This window comes from Hemitrygon akajei, chromosome 5, assembly GCF_048418815.1.
Source record: "Hemitrygon akajei chromosome 5, sHemAka1.3, whole genome shotgun sequence".
NCBI classification, from domain to species: Eukaryota; Metazoa; Chordata; class Chondrichthyes; order Myliobatiformes; family Dasyatidae; genus Hemitrygon; species Hemitrygon akajei.
Genome location: NC_133128.1, coordinates 136001723 through 136017491, shown reverse-complemented (window position 1 = coordinate 136017491; position 15769 = coordinate 136001723). Strand labels below are relative to the sequence as shown.

The following is a 15769-nucleotide window of genomic DNA, read 5'->3' as shown; positions in this document are numbered from 1 at the left end:
AATACACTTTGTAACAACGTCACCCACTGATCTCTGGACCACTCTGACTCACTACCACCTTTTCAAAATGCAAGAAATAACTATCAACATCCGTCTCCTTGAACGGAGGTACTAACCTAAACTCCCTACTAACATTAAATCTCTCCTCTCGGTCTGACCCTTGAGCTCTTTGCTCTTGCCTTAACTTCTCCAGGTCCATCTCATATTGCCTCTGTTTCTCCTTCTCCTCATACTCCCTCTCCTTTTTGGCTCTCTCCTTCTCTTTTTCAGCTGCTTCCAGCTGTTTTAACTTAATTTCATGCTCCCTTTGCATCTCAGCTCTTTCCTGCTCCTTTTCAGCTCTTTCTTTTTCCTTTTCGGCTGCTTCCAGCTGTTTTAACTTAATTTCATGTTCCAACCTTAATTTCTCCAACTCTAACTGCTGGAACCTTTTCAGGGATATTTTCCAATACCTCAGCCGAAAACATGTTCTTCACAATATAATACTGAGTTATGGCCCTCTGCACCTCCCGCTTTTTCATTGACAACCTCACCTCTGCGAGATTTAGTCCTTTCGCAATATTTATCAAGTCCGACTTTGTGGCCACCTCTAGCGCCTCCAGAGTCGGGTTTTCTATGAATTCGTCTATGTCCATCTTTGCTGGTTTCCTGTCTGGTTACCCGCGCAAACAGATCCAAGTTTGGACTTAAAAGCCCGATTCACTGGCCCTCCAATTTGGTATCAAATCTCGAGACGAGGCCCCACATTGTTACGAACCCCGTAACTGGGTCACTTACCAGCAAAGATGGAGACGTCCGTTGAAGTCTGATGATACTATTTTTAACAGTATTTATTAGTAAAAATACACAAAAAAATATCAATGCAAATATACAGGTAATATACGTCATCAATACTAAATCTGAAAGTGCGGGTATAATAATAAGAAATAAGCTCTATCGTTGTCTAGGGGATAATGTATTGTCCGATGGAAATATAAAGTTCACTCAGTTCATGCAGTCTGCAGTCGTTGGGGACCGCTGTGTTGCAATGGTTGGAGAGAGAGAGAGATTTGGAGAAAAACTTGCCGACTTTCCTTTTATGATTTCGATCTGTCAGGAGTCTTGTTGGTGTGGCCGTTCACTTGTGGCCTCTCCTTTAGCTAAGCCGTTCTTCCGTGATGAGCCCGCCACCCCGGCAAGGGAGGAAGCACACGAGCTCTCACTGGCGGTCACTATAAAACGCTATCATGGGATTTCTAGCGTTTCTCCTGGTGCGTCTAAAGGGATTGTTCCCCAGACCCCTCTTTTATCCTCACTCACGGGGTCTCAGATGTCAATCAGGTTGGGATGATGCAATCCCTCAACCAGACCACTCTGGTTGTCCCCTGAGGGGTTTCAATGAATAGTACAGTACTCAATACACAATTCGGACTCCAAGAGACAATAGCCGTTATCAGTGGTTCCGTTTCGCTGAGGTCAGGACACATTCCAAACCTTGTGTATTCTGGACATCTCTCTCTCATTTCCTGGGTCTCAGACCCGAAATAATAGCGATCTTGCGATTCTCAAAAAGGAGGGGGCGACTTTGTACCCTTCGGCCCCTCAGAGTTGCTTCACATTCATAATAGGTGCCTGTACTCTGCTGCCTGTTTTGTTTTGGATTCTGATGCTTTTGTGATCCTGACGTTCTTTGCAGTCAAGAATAATGCATAAAACTTACCAGTAGCAATTTTATTAAGCTTTACAAGAACAAAGGACAAACAAGAAAAAGAGCTGAGAGAGCAAAGAAAAGGACAAAAGAAAAAGGTAGTCATGTTTGTCCCATACAAAAATTACAAAAATTTCAGCAATGACAGTTAATCTATAAAATAGTGAGATTCAAGTGGTGTGATACCTGCTACTGAAAACAAGAAAGTATCTAGGAAACTACAAATGCAACTTTCGTGTAAAAACTGGAAATTTCACTGAAGGTTACAGTAGATAGGATAACGAGTCAAAGTCTATTTTTTTCATATGGGCATAAGTTAGGTGAAGGGAGGAGTTTTAAAGGTAATCCTTGGACTAAGTTCTGCCAGAGGAGATGATAGGATCAGATGGTCATGGTTGGCAGGAATTAAGACAGATACTAATTTAGACAGAGATAATGTATTGAAGGCAAGTGAAATTAATGTAAGATGACATTACTGGAAAAGGCAGTGGTTAGCAACTGAAGACATAAATGTGGAACATTACACAGTAGAATACAGGACCTTCAGCCTACAATGTTGTGACGATCTTTTAATCGAATCAAGATCAATCCACCCCTTCCCTCTTACATAAGCCCTCCGTTTGTCTATCAGTGACCCCTCAGGCAACAAAGGATAGCTGTTTCAGACTTGAGTATGACACTCAACAGGAGCCGAACCACTGAACTCCCCCCACCCCTGGCTAACTGCATGACTGACCAGACTGTAGACTTACTGTAGATGTGCTCGGGCACCTGGATAGAGCTACTAGTGCATTTTAATGCAGCCCAACCAGTGTTTCTGGAAGGACCCAAGGTTTGCTGCACTTCCTGTGCTGTGAAAGCAGTTCTTCAGAAATCAACCTCTGCACAGTATTTGCATTTTAATGATTTTATCCTATTGTTAAAGACTTCTGAATCCACTCATTGATAACTCTGCAGCTCTTCACCATTTTCACATCCATTTTGCATTACCTTTTTTTTGTTGTCAACTCCAGACCCAGATTCTGTGACAATCATTTCAAATTGTTAAATGTTAAAGCAGCTTCCGGTGTTCGCTCAGTGGAAGGTCAAGCTGAACTAAGACAACTTGAGATATATTATTATTATTATTATTTTTTTTTCTTCTCTTTGTGACTCTACGTGTTTCTGAAATTGTAGCCACATTGCTGCCTGTGCTATGTGTTATGGGCAATATGCTATGTGCTGTTGGTAATGTGTTTTGCACTTTGGCCCCAGAGGAACACAGTTTCGTTTGGCTATATTCATGTGTGGTTGAATGATAATTAAACTGTCAGCTCATTTATTTATTTGTTTATTTATTTAAGTACATATTAATCAGCTTAAGTTAAAGGCATCACTCTAATGTCATAAGATTTAGAAGTATAACAATGGCCCTTCCAGCCATTCAAGCTGCGCTGCTGCCAGCAACTCCTGAATTAACCCTTGCCGAACCACAGGACAATTTACAATGACCAATTAAACTACGCACTGGTATGCCTTTGAACTGTGGGAGGCCCATGTATTTCATGGGGAAGATGTACAAACTGCTTACAAAGGACACTGTGATCGAACTCAGCCAGCGCTGTAATAGCGTTGCGCTAATCACTACACCACCGTGGCTTCTCTCCCGCTGAAAGCCTGAGTAAGTAGCTACAACCTCTGTACTGTTCATCGATATGTCAATACCTAGAAATTTAAAGCCAACCCACCAATGTAGACATATTTTCTTCAACTGCCCCATATTCCACATACCAAGGGAGATCTACAGAAACGAATTAGCCCATTAACTGCACCTTTTAATATGGGAGGAAACCGGAACATCCAGAATAATCTCACAGTCAAAGGGAGAGCGTGCACACTCCGCACCGGCAGCGTCCGAAGGCAGGATTGAACCTGGCCTCTGGTGCTGTCAGGCAGCATCTCTATGAACTGTACCAGTTTGCCACCTCTGTGGCTGAGGGGCTGAGGGTGCCAACGGAGGAAGTGATCAGTGCACTGAGGTCGTGGACAGTGAGTCTCTGCACAAGATCACTGAGAATCAAGTTCCATTACCTCCAGTCTTTGCATGGAGCACAGATCCTATTCTGTCAAGTAGATGCAAACCAGTTAGGTCTAGCAATGGCACGAGCTGGGAAACTGGAGGAGGTTATTATAGTGCAGAAATGTGATTGAATAAATGCTGACAGACCCCCAAGCACAAACAGCAGGATTTTGTTTCTTTTTTAAAAATTTGACATCTTATGACATTAGAGAGGTGCCTTTAATTTAAACTAATGAATATGTACTTAAATAAAGGTAATAAAACGACTTCTTTCCATATACTATTCCTGCCCTCTGTTGGATTAGGGTGTAAATTGTTATTTATCTTGTATTTTTCTTGCAGTTTAACTTTCCTATGTTTACTTGTTTTTTGAAATAATCACCTTTATACATGAATTTTTCCAGCAAATATGGTACAGTAGCTTCTGTATTTTTTTAGGAGCTTCATAGTTTCCAGTGGCAGGGTGTCACACCACTTGATTTTGGCCATTTTATGGGTTTGTATTGTGCTAGTATTATTTTATTTTGTGACTGCACGTGCTGTTGTAGCTATTTACATGCACTGTGTGTGGCTGTATATACTATTGTGAACCTTCGCCCTAAAGCAACAATGTTTCATTTAGCTGTATACAGGAGTATGGTTGAATGACTATTAAACTTGAACTTGAACTAATGGTTAACGCTGGAACTTTGTTATCTTTAGTCTGAGTATGAGACGACCATGACTGCTTTTTCCTTTGTCTTTTCTTTGTTCCTTTGGCTTGTCTTTCTTCGTTCATTCTTTGTTCTTGTAACACTTAATAAAATGACCGTAAGGAACAAGTTTCATATTCCATTCTTGACTTCCAAAGAACCTCTGGATTACAAAACTACGAGGATCCGACACCTCTATTGATGTTTCATCATTCCTGCCTTCCAGACAATCAGGCACCTTCCCTTCATTGCAATTTAAAATTGACTTTTTCCCAGTATTGATTTGAAGCATTGAATCAGTTTCTCCCTCTAGAGTTGCTGCCTGATTCTCTCCTCTTCTTTCAGCTTCCCTTTGTCCGCAGTATTTTGCATTTGTAGATTGTTACTGAGAAGAGATTTTTCTGGGTAATTTTTGTTCCACCCATCTCAGTTCAAACTTTCAGTTGGATCCTTTTAAAATCACAACGAGGGACCTTTGCCGCACAGCCAGACAATCTGAGCATTGATTGTTTTGTAGCCACTGAATGGTGGAGTTTGTTATGACCAGCAGTATGCTGGCTCATTCTGCATAACCACTGAGTCAGGGAGGCACAGACCCTCCCAAATGACAACAGTATCCTATTCCAATTCACCAGTAACAAATGGTGAACATGGTGGAAAAAGGCCATTTTCAATGATGGATCACTCGAGACAAACTCTTATCAACTTTGTCAATGGAAGTAAGCATGAAAGATTCACTTCCTTATAGCTGATGTTTCTTGCTCTGTAAATGGTAAATTGACTGAGTGGCAGTCATAAAATTAAAGTTGTATTTGTTTGCAATTTGCAGTGCAAAGACTTGACTGTATGCCCTGGTTTGTAAATTGCAATGCAGAAACCTGTGTGTATACCCTTTTTGTAATTTGCAGTGCAGAAACTTGCCTGTATGCCCCAGTTTGTAATGTGCAGTGCAGAAACTTGCCTGTATGCCCTGGTTTGAAATTTGCTGATAGATCTAAGCCCACCCAAGCTCTTCCGAATAAATCGGCCTCTCTTATTAATTCCTTTATGACTGATACTGCGATTTCCAAAATTTGGCGTTTTTTACACCCCAATGACAGAGTTTTCATACTTTTCTCATGTTTATCATAATTATTCAAGAATTGATTACTTTTTCATTGATCACCATTTACTTACAGATGTTATCGATTGTAAATATGACTCTATTACCATTTCTGACCATGCACCTTTGAAGCTATCTATTAAGACAACGGACTCATCTACTAATGCTAAATCTTGGAGGTTCAACTGTATTTTATTGCAGGACTTAGACTTTGTTAATTTTATTAAACAACAAATTGATTTGTTTTTCTCAACAAATTCTACAGCAGAGATCTCTAGTGGAATTTTATGGGACACTTTTAAAGCATTTATTCGTGGACAGATTATTTCATACTCTGCTGGAGTTAGGAAGCGAACTAATTCTAAAATATTAACATTAGTTGATAAAATCAAAGCAATTGATAAGATTTATTCAGTGACCCCCAGCAAAGAACTTTATAAAGAAAGAGTGGAACTTCAAATGGAGCATAGTTTGTTATTATCCTCTTCGATTGAAAATCAGTTAATTAAATCTAGAACCCAGTTTTATGTACATGGAGATAAGTCTGGCAAATTATTGGCTAATCAATTGAAAACTGCTTCGGTTAAACGACAGATTACTAGGATTCGTAAACAAGATGGCACTCTGACGATCCACCATAAAGAGATAAATAAAGCCTTTCAAGATTTTTATAATTCCTTATATCAATCAGAATTTGTTGAGGATTCTTCTATAATAGATGAATTTTTAAGAAAATTGAATATTCCAAAATTAACAGTAGAGGATAGTGTATTCCTAGAAACACCTATTACGGAAACAGAAATAAAAAAGGCTATTTTTTCAATGAATTCCGGTAAAGCTCCTGGTCTGGATGGTTATACTGTAGAATTTTTAAAATCCTTTTCCTCTATACTTTCTCCTTGGCTTTGTAAATTTTTTAAAGATGCGTTAATTATAGGCAAATTGCCACAATCTTTTTATGAAGCCTCTATTTCTTTAATTCTTAAAAAAGATAAAGACCCTATTGAATGTGCATCCTATCGGCCTATATCTTTGCTGAATACGGATTTTAAGATTTTTAGTAAAATTTTGGCTACTAGATTAGAAAATATATTACCTCAAATTATTTCTGAAGATCAGACTGGATTTATTAAAAACCGCTATTCATCTTTTAACATTAGAAAATTAATTAATATTATTTATACTCCTTCACCCAAAATACCAGAATGTGTCATTTCCTTAGATGCTGAAAAAGCATTTGATAGAGTTGAATGGCCATATTTATTTAATACATTGCAGCATTTTAATTTTAGTTCAAAATTTATATCATAGATTAAATTAATATACTATAAACCCTTGACTTCGGTCTTTACCAATAATCAAAGATCTTTTTTTCAGTTATTCCATGGTACAAGGCAAGGCTGTCCTTTAAGTCCTTTACTATTTGACATTGTTTTGGAACCTTTGGCTATAGCCATTCGTGAATCACCTAATATTTTGGGTATTACTCGTGGGGAAGGGACGTATAAGTTATCATTATATGCTGATGATTTGTTACTATACATATCCGACCCTGAGAGATCTATTCCTGCTATTTCGTCCTTGCTTGCTCAGTTTAGTAACTTTTCTGGTTATAAATTGAATTTTAATAAGAGTGAATTATTTCCATTAAATATGCAAGTTCCAATTTATAAACATTTACCATTTAAAGTTGTCACAGATTATTTTACTTATTTGGGTATTAAAATTACCAAAAAACATAAAGATTTATTTAAAGTTAATTTCTTACCATTAATTGACCAAATTAAGCAACTTGCTACCAGGTGGTCTCCATTATCTTTGTCATTGGTTGGTCGAATTAATGCTATTAAGATAATGGTATTACCCAAATTCTTATATTTATTTCAAGCATTACCAATTTTTATTCCTAAATGTTTTTTTGATATTATTGACTCCAAAATATCTTCCTATCTGTGGCCGAATAAAAATCCTAGACTAAGCAAAAAATATTTACAGAAGCCTAAGAAGGAGGGCGGTTTGGCTTTGGCAAACTTGAGATTTTACTATTGGGCAGTGTTACATACCCCGTAACTGGGTCACTTACCAGCAAAGATAGAGAGGTCCATTAAAGTCTGATGGTACTATTTTTAACAGTATTTATTGATAAAAATACACAAAAATAATATCAATGCAACCATACAGATAATATACGTCGTCAATACTAAATCTAAAAGCGCGGGTATAATAGTAATCAATAAGAAATAACTCTATCGTTGTCTAGGGGATAATGTATGGTCCGATGGAAATATAAAAGTCACTCAAGTTCATTCAAGCTGCAGCTTTTGGTTGGAGAGAGAGACAGATTAAAACTTGCCCATTCCTTTTATGATGTCAATCCTTCGAGAGTCGTTGGGGGCTGATTTCTCCTTTGTGGTTAGCTAAAGCCGTTCTTCCGTGGCAAGACCCACCAATTCCGAGGCAAATGGAAAAGGATGCACGTGGGCTTTTCCACCGGCTTTCGCTATTACGCTGTTACAGGAGTTCTAGCGTTTCTTCTGGTGCGTCTGAGGGGCTGTTCCCACAGACCCTCTTTTATCCTGACTCACAGGGTCTCAGATGTCAATCAGGGTGGAATGATGCCAGCCCTCCACCAACCCCCCTCGGTTCATTGCCTGGGGGCTTCAATGAATCGTACAGTACTCAATACACAATTCCGTCTCCGAGAGATAATGGCCGTTATCCGTGGCTTTGTCTCTCGGAGGCCCAGGACACATTCCAAACATTGAGGAATCTGCGTGTCACTCTCTCTCATTTCCTGGGTCTCCTGACCCGAATCAATAGCGATCCTGCGATTCTCAAAAAGGAGGGGGCCACAGGCGTAACAGCAGTTAATATACGATATTTAATATTTTGGACACAAGAATTGACTATAGCAGCTTGCCCACAATGGGTAAATTTGGAATGTAAATCTGTACAAGACTTTTCATTGTTTTCAATTTTAGGATTTTCACTTCCTTTTTCTTTATCTAAATTGAATAAACAAATAACTAATCCTATAGTCAAAAATACATTGCGAATTTGGTTTCAATTTCGTAAATTTTTTGGTTTGAATAAGTTCATCTTATCAAGCCCTATAATATCTAACTTTCTTTTTCGGCCCTCTTTTATGGATCAAGCTTTTGTTTTATGGAAAACAAAAGATATAACATGTTTTCATGATCTATTTTTGGATGATAGCTTTATGTCCTTTGAACAGCTATCTAATAAATATAATTTACCTAAAACTCATTTTTTTAGATATTTGCAAGTTAGAAATTTTTTGCATAATGAGTTACAGTCTTTTCCGAAACTATGTCCATCAGACATTACGGAAAGAATTTTAGCTCTGAATCCTTGTCAAAAGGGTTTAGTAACTGTCATTTATAATATGATCATGAAAATACAGCCAGAAATATCAGAAAAAATTAAGAAGGAATGGGAAAAAGAGCTTCATTGTCTTATACCCGCTGAGCAGTGGGAGAAAATTTTACTATTAATCAATTCTTCTTCTATTTGTGCTAAACATGCCCTAATACAATTTAAGGTTGTATATAGAGCTCATATGTCTAAGGATAAACTTGCTCGATTTTATTCTTATATTAATCCAACCTGTGACAGATGTCATTCTAATGTTGCTTCATTGACCCACATGTTTTGGTCTTGCCCTTGTTTGCAAAATTATTGGAAAGATATTTTCAGTATTATTTCAATAGTTCTGAATATCAATTTCCAACCGCATCCTATTACTGCAATTTTCGGTTTACCAATGGCGGATAATAGTCGTTTATCCTCCTCATCTCGACGAATGATTGCATTTGTTACATTAATGGCTAGAAGATCTATTTTATTGAATTGGAAAGAAATTAATCCTCCAACTATATTTCAGTGGTTTTCTCAAACTATCTCTTGTTTGAGCTTAGAAAAAATTAGAAGTGTTGTCTTTGATCCTTCAGTTAAATTTGAAAAAACTTGGAGACCATTTATTCAACATTTTCATATGAGTTAAATTGTCTTTTCCTAAACCTCACTTTTATTATCCTTAATTATTTGGATGGAGGTTCGGAGTTATTGGCACTGCTGTATATATTTGACATTATGCAATGGCCCATGTTTTTCTCTCTTTTTTTTGGTTTTTTAAAATTTCTTTTGTTCATAAATACTATGAGTTTGGGAGGTTATTATATATTGATTATCATATATTTGAATGTCTACTTAAACTATTAACTATGTACTCTCAAACTCTCTGTATTCATGTTTCATTTATGTTTGCTTAAAAATTAATAAAAAGATTTAAAAAGAAAAAGAAATTTGCAATGTAGAAACTTGCCTGTATGCCGTGGTTTGAAATTTGCAATGTAGGTGGTGGAGCAATGCAATATATATTAAAAAACACATTGCTAACATTTTTTTCGAGATACAGTTAGCAAGGTATCACTCTTTGAATTTGCGAAGAAACAAGGTTTCATTATTAACACTTTGGGATTAAGGCAATTTTGCAAAGCAAAGTAAAACTATAGAATTCTCTGAGCACTCTCAGCTCCTCGGGGTGTCAGTGAACTCCCCACAACTGAGGACGTGCCTGAAGAAGTTAATAGCCAAGCAAGCAACCAGCTGGAAGAGGACACTGTATTGGATACTGAAGAGTTGGTGCAGGAGTTACCAGCGTTTGCCTCACACAGCATGATGGAGGTAACCTGTATCCTGAGCTTAATTTTGAAGCCTTGGTTCCATTAGTGACAACCAACACTGTATACTCTGGATCTGTCAATTTACTGTATGGATTGTCGGGCAATCTTAACGCTGTCATCACCAATTAAGGAAAGCATATTAAGAGGATTGAACTTCAAAATGGATAGAGTGCCTATTGCATGCACCATTGGTAAATGACTCCTGGGTTGGCTGTTTCCAGGCTGTATTTCTCTGTGGCTCTTTGCAAAGGCAGAAATTGAAATAGATTGTTTATCTCCGAGGTCTTTTATGCCATTCAGAGCATGTATGGTAATGGTGCTTTGATTACATTAAGATGCCAGGGCCAACACTTTAGAGGCTAGAATTCCAATCCCAGCCTAATAGCGGTTTCAGTCATTTGGAATTCTCTTTTAAGAAAATAGGGAAGTATTTAAAACCAAAGCAGATACAGAAAGTGCTGGAAACATCCAGACAGTGTTTGTGTGAACAATTCGGGTTGAAGACACTTCGCCAGAACCACTGAAGAGCAGAACAAGTTAGATTTGAGCACCCAGGATGGTGTGTGGAGAAGTTAGTAAGGCAGACAACGGTGGTGTAAATGTACAGTATATCGCCACAATCTATAAACTATTGGCCAGCATGTCCATCCTCTGTGACTGTCAAGCCCAGGAAGCAACCCTGCTTCAATAAGGATGCACACCAGAAGCTTAAGAAAGGGGCAGAATGATGGAAGAATATGTACTCGATTGTTGAAAATAATCATATTTTTCCTTTTTCTAATACAGGCACAGTCATCAAAACATGACCAGAAAGTTGTACGTGCAGCATTGCTTAAGGTTCCAACAAATGTTAAAAAGCAACATAAATCTGAAAGAGGCTCCAAATTAAACCAGTCAAGCAAAAGTCAAAAGGTAATTAACCAACCGACCAGCACTGGGATACCCCCATGGTGAAGTTCATTGTGAAGACTGAAAAGGGTCAGGAATCAGTGCAATTTAGCACACGAAGATGTTCAGAGTTTTGTTTTAGATATTCAGAGAGTGGATTTTATTCTACTCTGGTGTGATTTTTGGAGTTTTTCCCTATTTCATAAGCGTTGATTTTCTGTGTTTATCCAGATCTGCAGTCTCAGAAATAATGGTGAGTAGTGATCTATAATTGGAGTCCCTGACTGAAATGCCTAGATGTCTTAATTGTTTCGAGAACTGGCAAAGAAGGGTTGAGTCCATTTTATACTCACCTATTAGGACTGACGTTCATCCTATACTGATCATTATCCCACATGTTGCAGTCAACCAATGCTACTGGTTTACTCATTGGCTGCATGCCTTGAAGTGAGACTGGACTTTGATCATGGATGGTACTACCTAGAGTCAAGCATAGTCGCACAAAAGGGATGTTTAAACAATGTTATAACAATAGACTGGATATTGTTTTCTTTTTCCATAACACAATGAACCTGAGGAGCAAAATTTAAAGTTGGAGCATTTTTTAAAAAAATTTGTTCAAGGGATATGAGCTTCGTAAGCTGAGCCAGAATGCAATTATCTGTGCAAAGATGGTGGTGAGCTGCTGAAGTTATTGAGGTTGAGGGTAGAGAGGTTAGGGAGGGAGTCCCAGGATTTTGACCCACTGATGGTGAGGAATGGTGATTTATTTCCTATTCAGCATGTTCCTTGGCAACTTCTCGGTGGTCCCATGCTTTTGCTGCCCTTGTCTTTTAGCTGGCAGAGGTGGTGGATTTGGAAGGTTGTGCTCAGGGAGTCTTGGTGAGTGATTGGTGCAAACTGTTGCTACTCTGCATTGGTGGTGAAGTGAGCGAGTGCTACTGTGAGTGTGCAAGGTACTATGTCCTGTATGGTGTGAAGTACTGATTATGGACTTGGTGTGTGCTGAGGGTTTCTGTGCACATGGGTGAAGGTCACGTAGTCAGTCAAGGTGCTTTCACTCATCATCGGGGATGCTGTTGCTGCCCCCTCAGTGTTACAGGTTTGCAGTGTAGACTGAGCCTGTTAGAAATGAAGGATCAAACCCAGCACCAGAGATGAAAGAAATTAGCTTTATTTGTCTCATGTACATTGAAGCGTACAGCAAAATCAGTTGTTTGCATCAATTCAAATCGGCAAGGATATGCTGGACAGCCCACGAGTGTTTCCACATTTCTGGTGCCAACACAGCATGCCCACAACTTACTGACCTTAACTGTGTAGCATCCATGCCCCCAATTTACCCCCATTCGCCTAGGGTGAACCGCCATCACCCCACCAATAGTGCAATGCTTTGGTGTAAGTACAATGTAATGCCCCCCCCCAGTACACGTTTGTAACACAAATGTCAGACAATACACCAAAAGCGAGTAAATAATTGCAACTTTATAGTTATTTCTTAGTGATGGGTTAGTAAAAACAGATAACTTAAAGGTGCCAAATCAGTAAGTTTATCAGTTTGTGCACATAATATTTTAATACGTTGGAGCTCACGCCTCTGGTTCCATCCACAACGACCTTCCGAGCTTTCGGCCACCGTCCAAACCGCCGATGTCCAGTATCTGCTGCCCTGGAACCGCTGTCTGCTCCTCACACGTCCATCCTCCTCACTCACCTCCCAAAAAAGATCACGAACTCCCGCTCAGCTCACACATGCAAGATAGCATAACAATTCTCCATTAGTTAGTTCCCCCCTTATCTGCAGTCATAACCCAAACATTCCAGCTACAGAAACACATTACAGCATTAAGTAACATTACAGAGAAGCCATTTCATTATAACAATACAGAGAAGCCATTTTGTTAGCCTGAACAGTTAACACCACAGTTTACGGTACTGAGAGCCCTACAACCGTATGTCTTTGGAAGGTGGGAATAAACCAGAGGAACTGGGGGAAACCCATGTGGTCATGAGAAGAACGTACAAACTCCTTACAGGCAGCAGCAGGAATTGAACCCCAATCAGTGTAAGCTGGTGCTGTAAAGCGCTACAATAACTGCTATGCTGCCGGCTTGTTTAAAGTGGTCATCAATAGCCAGCAGGTTTATCAAGGAGTCCTGTGGGCCAGACCTCATCAGTATCAGCCACAGTGACCTTGGAGCAACTGGAAATTTCAGATAATTTTGAAGGTGGGGCCTTGCTCTGTATGTTCTAAAGGTAGTGCCCCCAGGTTTTTAGTTAGGGGATCAGGAAGGAGGTGCTCCGGATGAGAATGAGATTCCTGGATGGTATGTTGCTTCACAGGTGCCTGGGTCCAGGACGTCTCGGTCCAAGTCCTCAGCATTCTTAAGTGGGAAGGTGAGCAGCTAGAGTTCATGGTCCATATAAGTATCAATGACATAGGTAGGAAGAGGGATGAAGAGGGAGCTCAGTGTGTTAGGTACTAAGTTAAAGGATAGGACCTCCATGGTCGTGATCTCAGGATTGCTACCCATGGCACATGCTAGTGTGGCTAGAAATAGTAAGATCTTGCAGGGCCTGACAAGGTGTTCCCTCAGACCCTGTGGGAGACAAGTGCAGAAACTGCATGGACCCTAGCAGAGAAAATTAAATTGTCCTTAGCAACAGGTGAGGTCCCAACGATTGGAGGATAGCTAATGCTTTCTGCTGTTTAAGAAAGGCTGTAGGAATAAATCAGGAAATTATAGGCTGGTGAGCCTGATATCAGTGGTGTGGAAGTTTTGGACTAGGACTGTATAGTCATCAAAGATCTCACCGTTAAAGGAGTAGATGGCTTCATCAGATTCCGATGGATAACCAAAGGAGGAGGAAGATATTGGAAGGTATTCTAAGCGATCAGATATATGAGTATTTAGGTAGACAGGGTCTGATTAGGGACCTCTGGCTCTGAGTGTGATAGGTCATGTCTAACCAATTTTATAGAGTATTTCAAGGAAATTACCAAGAAAGCTGATGAAGACAAGGCAGTGGATATTGTCTACATGAACTATGTCCCGCATGGGAAGTTGGTCAAGAAGGTTCAGTCGCTCAGCATTTAAGATAAGTTAGCAAGTTGGGTTAGACATTGGCTTTGTAGCAGAAGCCCTAGAGTTGGAGTAGATGGTTACCTCTCTGACTGGAGGTCTGTGACCAGCGGAGTGTTGCAGGGATCAGTTGTTGATTGTCATCTATATCAATGATCTAGATGATAATGTGGTTAGCTGGATCAGCAAAATTGCAGATGACCTCAAGATTGAGGGTGTAGTGGACAGCGAGGAAGACTATCAAAGCTTGCAGTGGAATCTGGATCAGCTGAAAAGATGGGCTGAAAAATGGCAGATGGAATATGCAAATAAGGTTGAAAGAGTACAGAGAAAATTTACAAGAATGTTGCTGGGACAGAAGGACCTGAATTAGAAGGAAAGATTGAATAGGTTAGGGCTTTATTCCCTGGAATGTAGAAGGTTGAGGAGAAATTTGATAGAGGAGTACAAAATTTGTGAATGGTGTAGATAGGGTAAATGCAAGCAGGCTTTTTCCACTGAGGTTGGGTGGGACTATGAAAGAGGTCATGGGTTAAGGGTGAAAGGTCATTATGAGGGGAACTTCTTTACCTAGAGGGTTGTGAGAGTGTAGAACGAGCTGCCAGCGCAAGTAGTGGATGTGATTTTGATTTCAATGTTTAAGAGTAATTGGATAAGTACATGAATGGGAGGGCTATGGTCCGAGTGAAGGTCAAAGCAACTGGTCAGTTTAAATAGTTCAGCATGGACTAGATAGGCCAAACGGCCTGTGTCTGTGCTGTATTGTTCTATGTCTCTATGACACTATATATCCAGGACTCAGAGAAGTTAGAGGAATGTAAGACCTCCCTTACAGAGAGGGTTGAAGTCGCTGGTGGGTCTATGCCCTAGAATCCACCAGGTGCCATCTCTACCTGATCTTTTTGTCATTACTTGATCCTTGGTGTTCCGTGTGACAAATGGTCGGAGTGGAGGGAAACTTGAGAAATGTAGATACAAATTTCCCTACTTATTCAATTAGTTCAGCCCAAGAATCAAATCTTCCATAACATGAAGAGTCAAAAATGGCATATCATTCCAGACACTGGACAAGTGCCCTCTTAAGACCACAGGACATAGGAAGAGAATTAAGCCATTTAGCCCATAGAGTCTGCTCTACCACTCGAGCTTGGCTGATTTATTTTCTTCCTCAACCCCACTCTCCTGCCTTCTCCCTATAACTTTTGACACCCTTACTGATCTAGAAGTTAAGCAACCAAATGAAAGGTAGGTTCAATTAGTAACTCCTGCCCACTAAATGATGAACCACTCCTTGAGGCGCCTGAATGGATCACATGAATCAGTAACAATATTGCCATCCTAACCCGCAATTTGTACATTCCCCTTAATCTCAACAACCTGCTGTATACAGTGCAGCAAAACAGTAGAAAAATACACGTAGCAGTGCTTTAAAATAATGGTGTCTTTCTTCTTTTAAACGTAGAAGCCTTCATCCAATTTGTTGCACAACAATAGTTTGTTTACTGTCCTATACAGTACACAAATGTAAATGAGAACAAAGTAGTTGTTACTC

The 15769-nt window shown here is 39.5% G+C and overlaps 1 protein-coding gene across 1 annotated transcript in view; it reads left to right on the top strand.

Annotated features, from left to right (window-relative positions):
- The window catches only part of LOC140727243 (uncharacterized), a 102684-nt gene that overhangs the window by 66631 nt on the left and 20284 nt on the right, over positions 1-15769 (top strand). The window contains exon 10 of the mRNA XM_073044507.1: positions 11033-11158. Coding sequence (XP_072900608.1) covers positions 11033-11158 — 126 coding nt within the window. The remainder of the gene's footprint in view (positions 1-11032; positions 11159-15769) is intronic.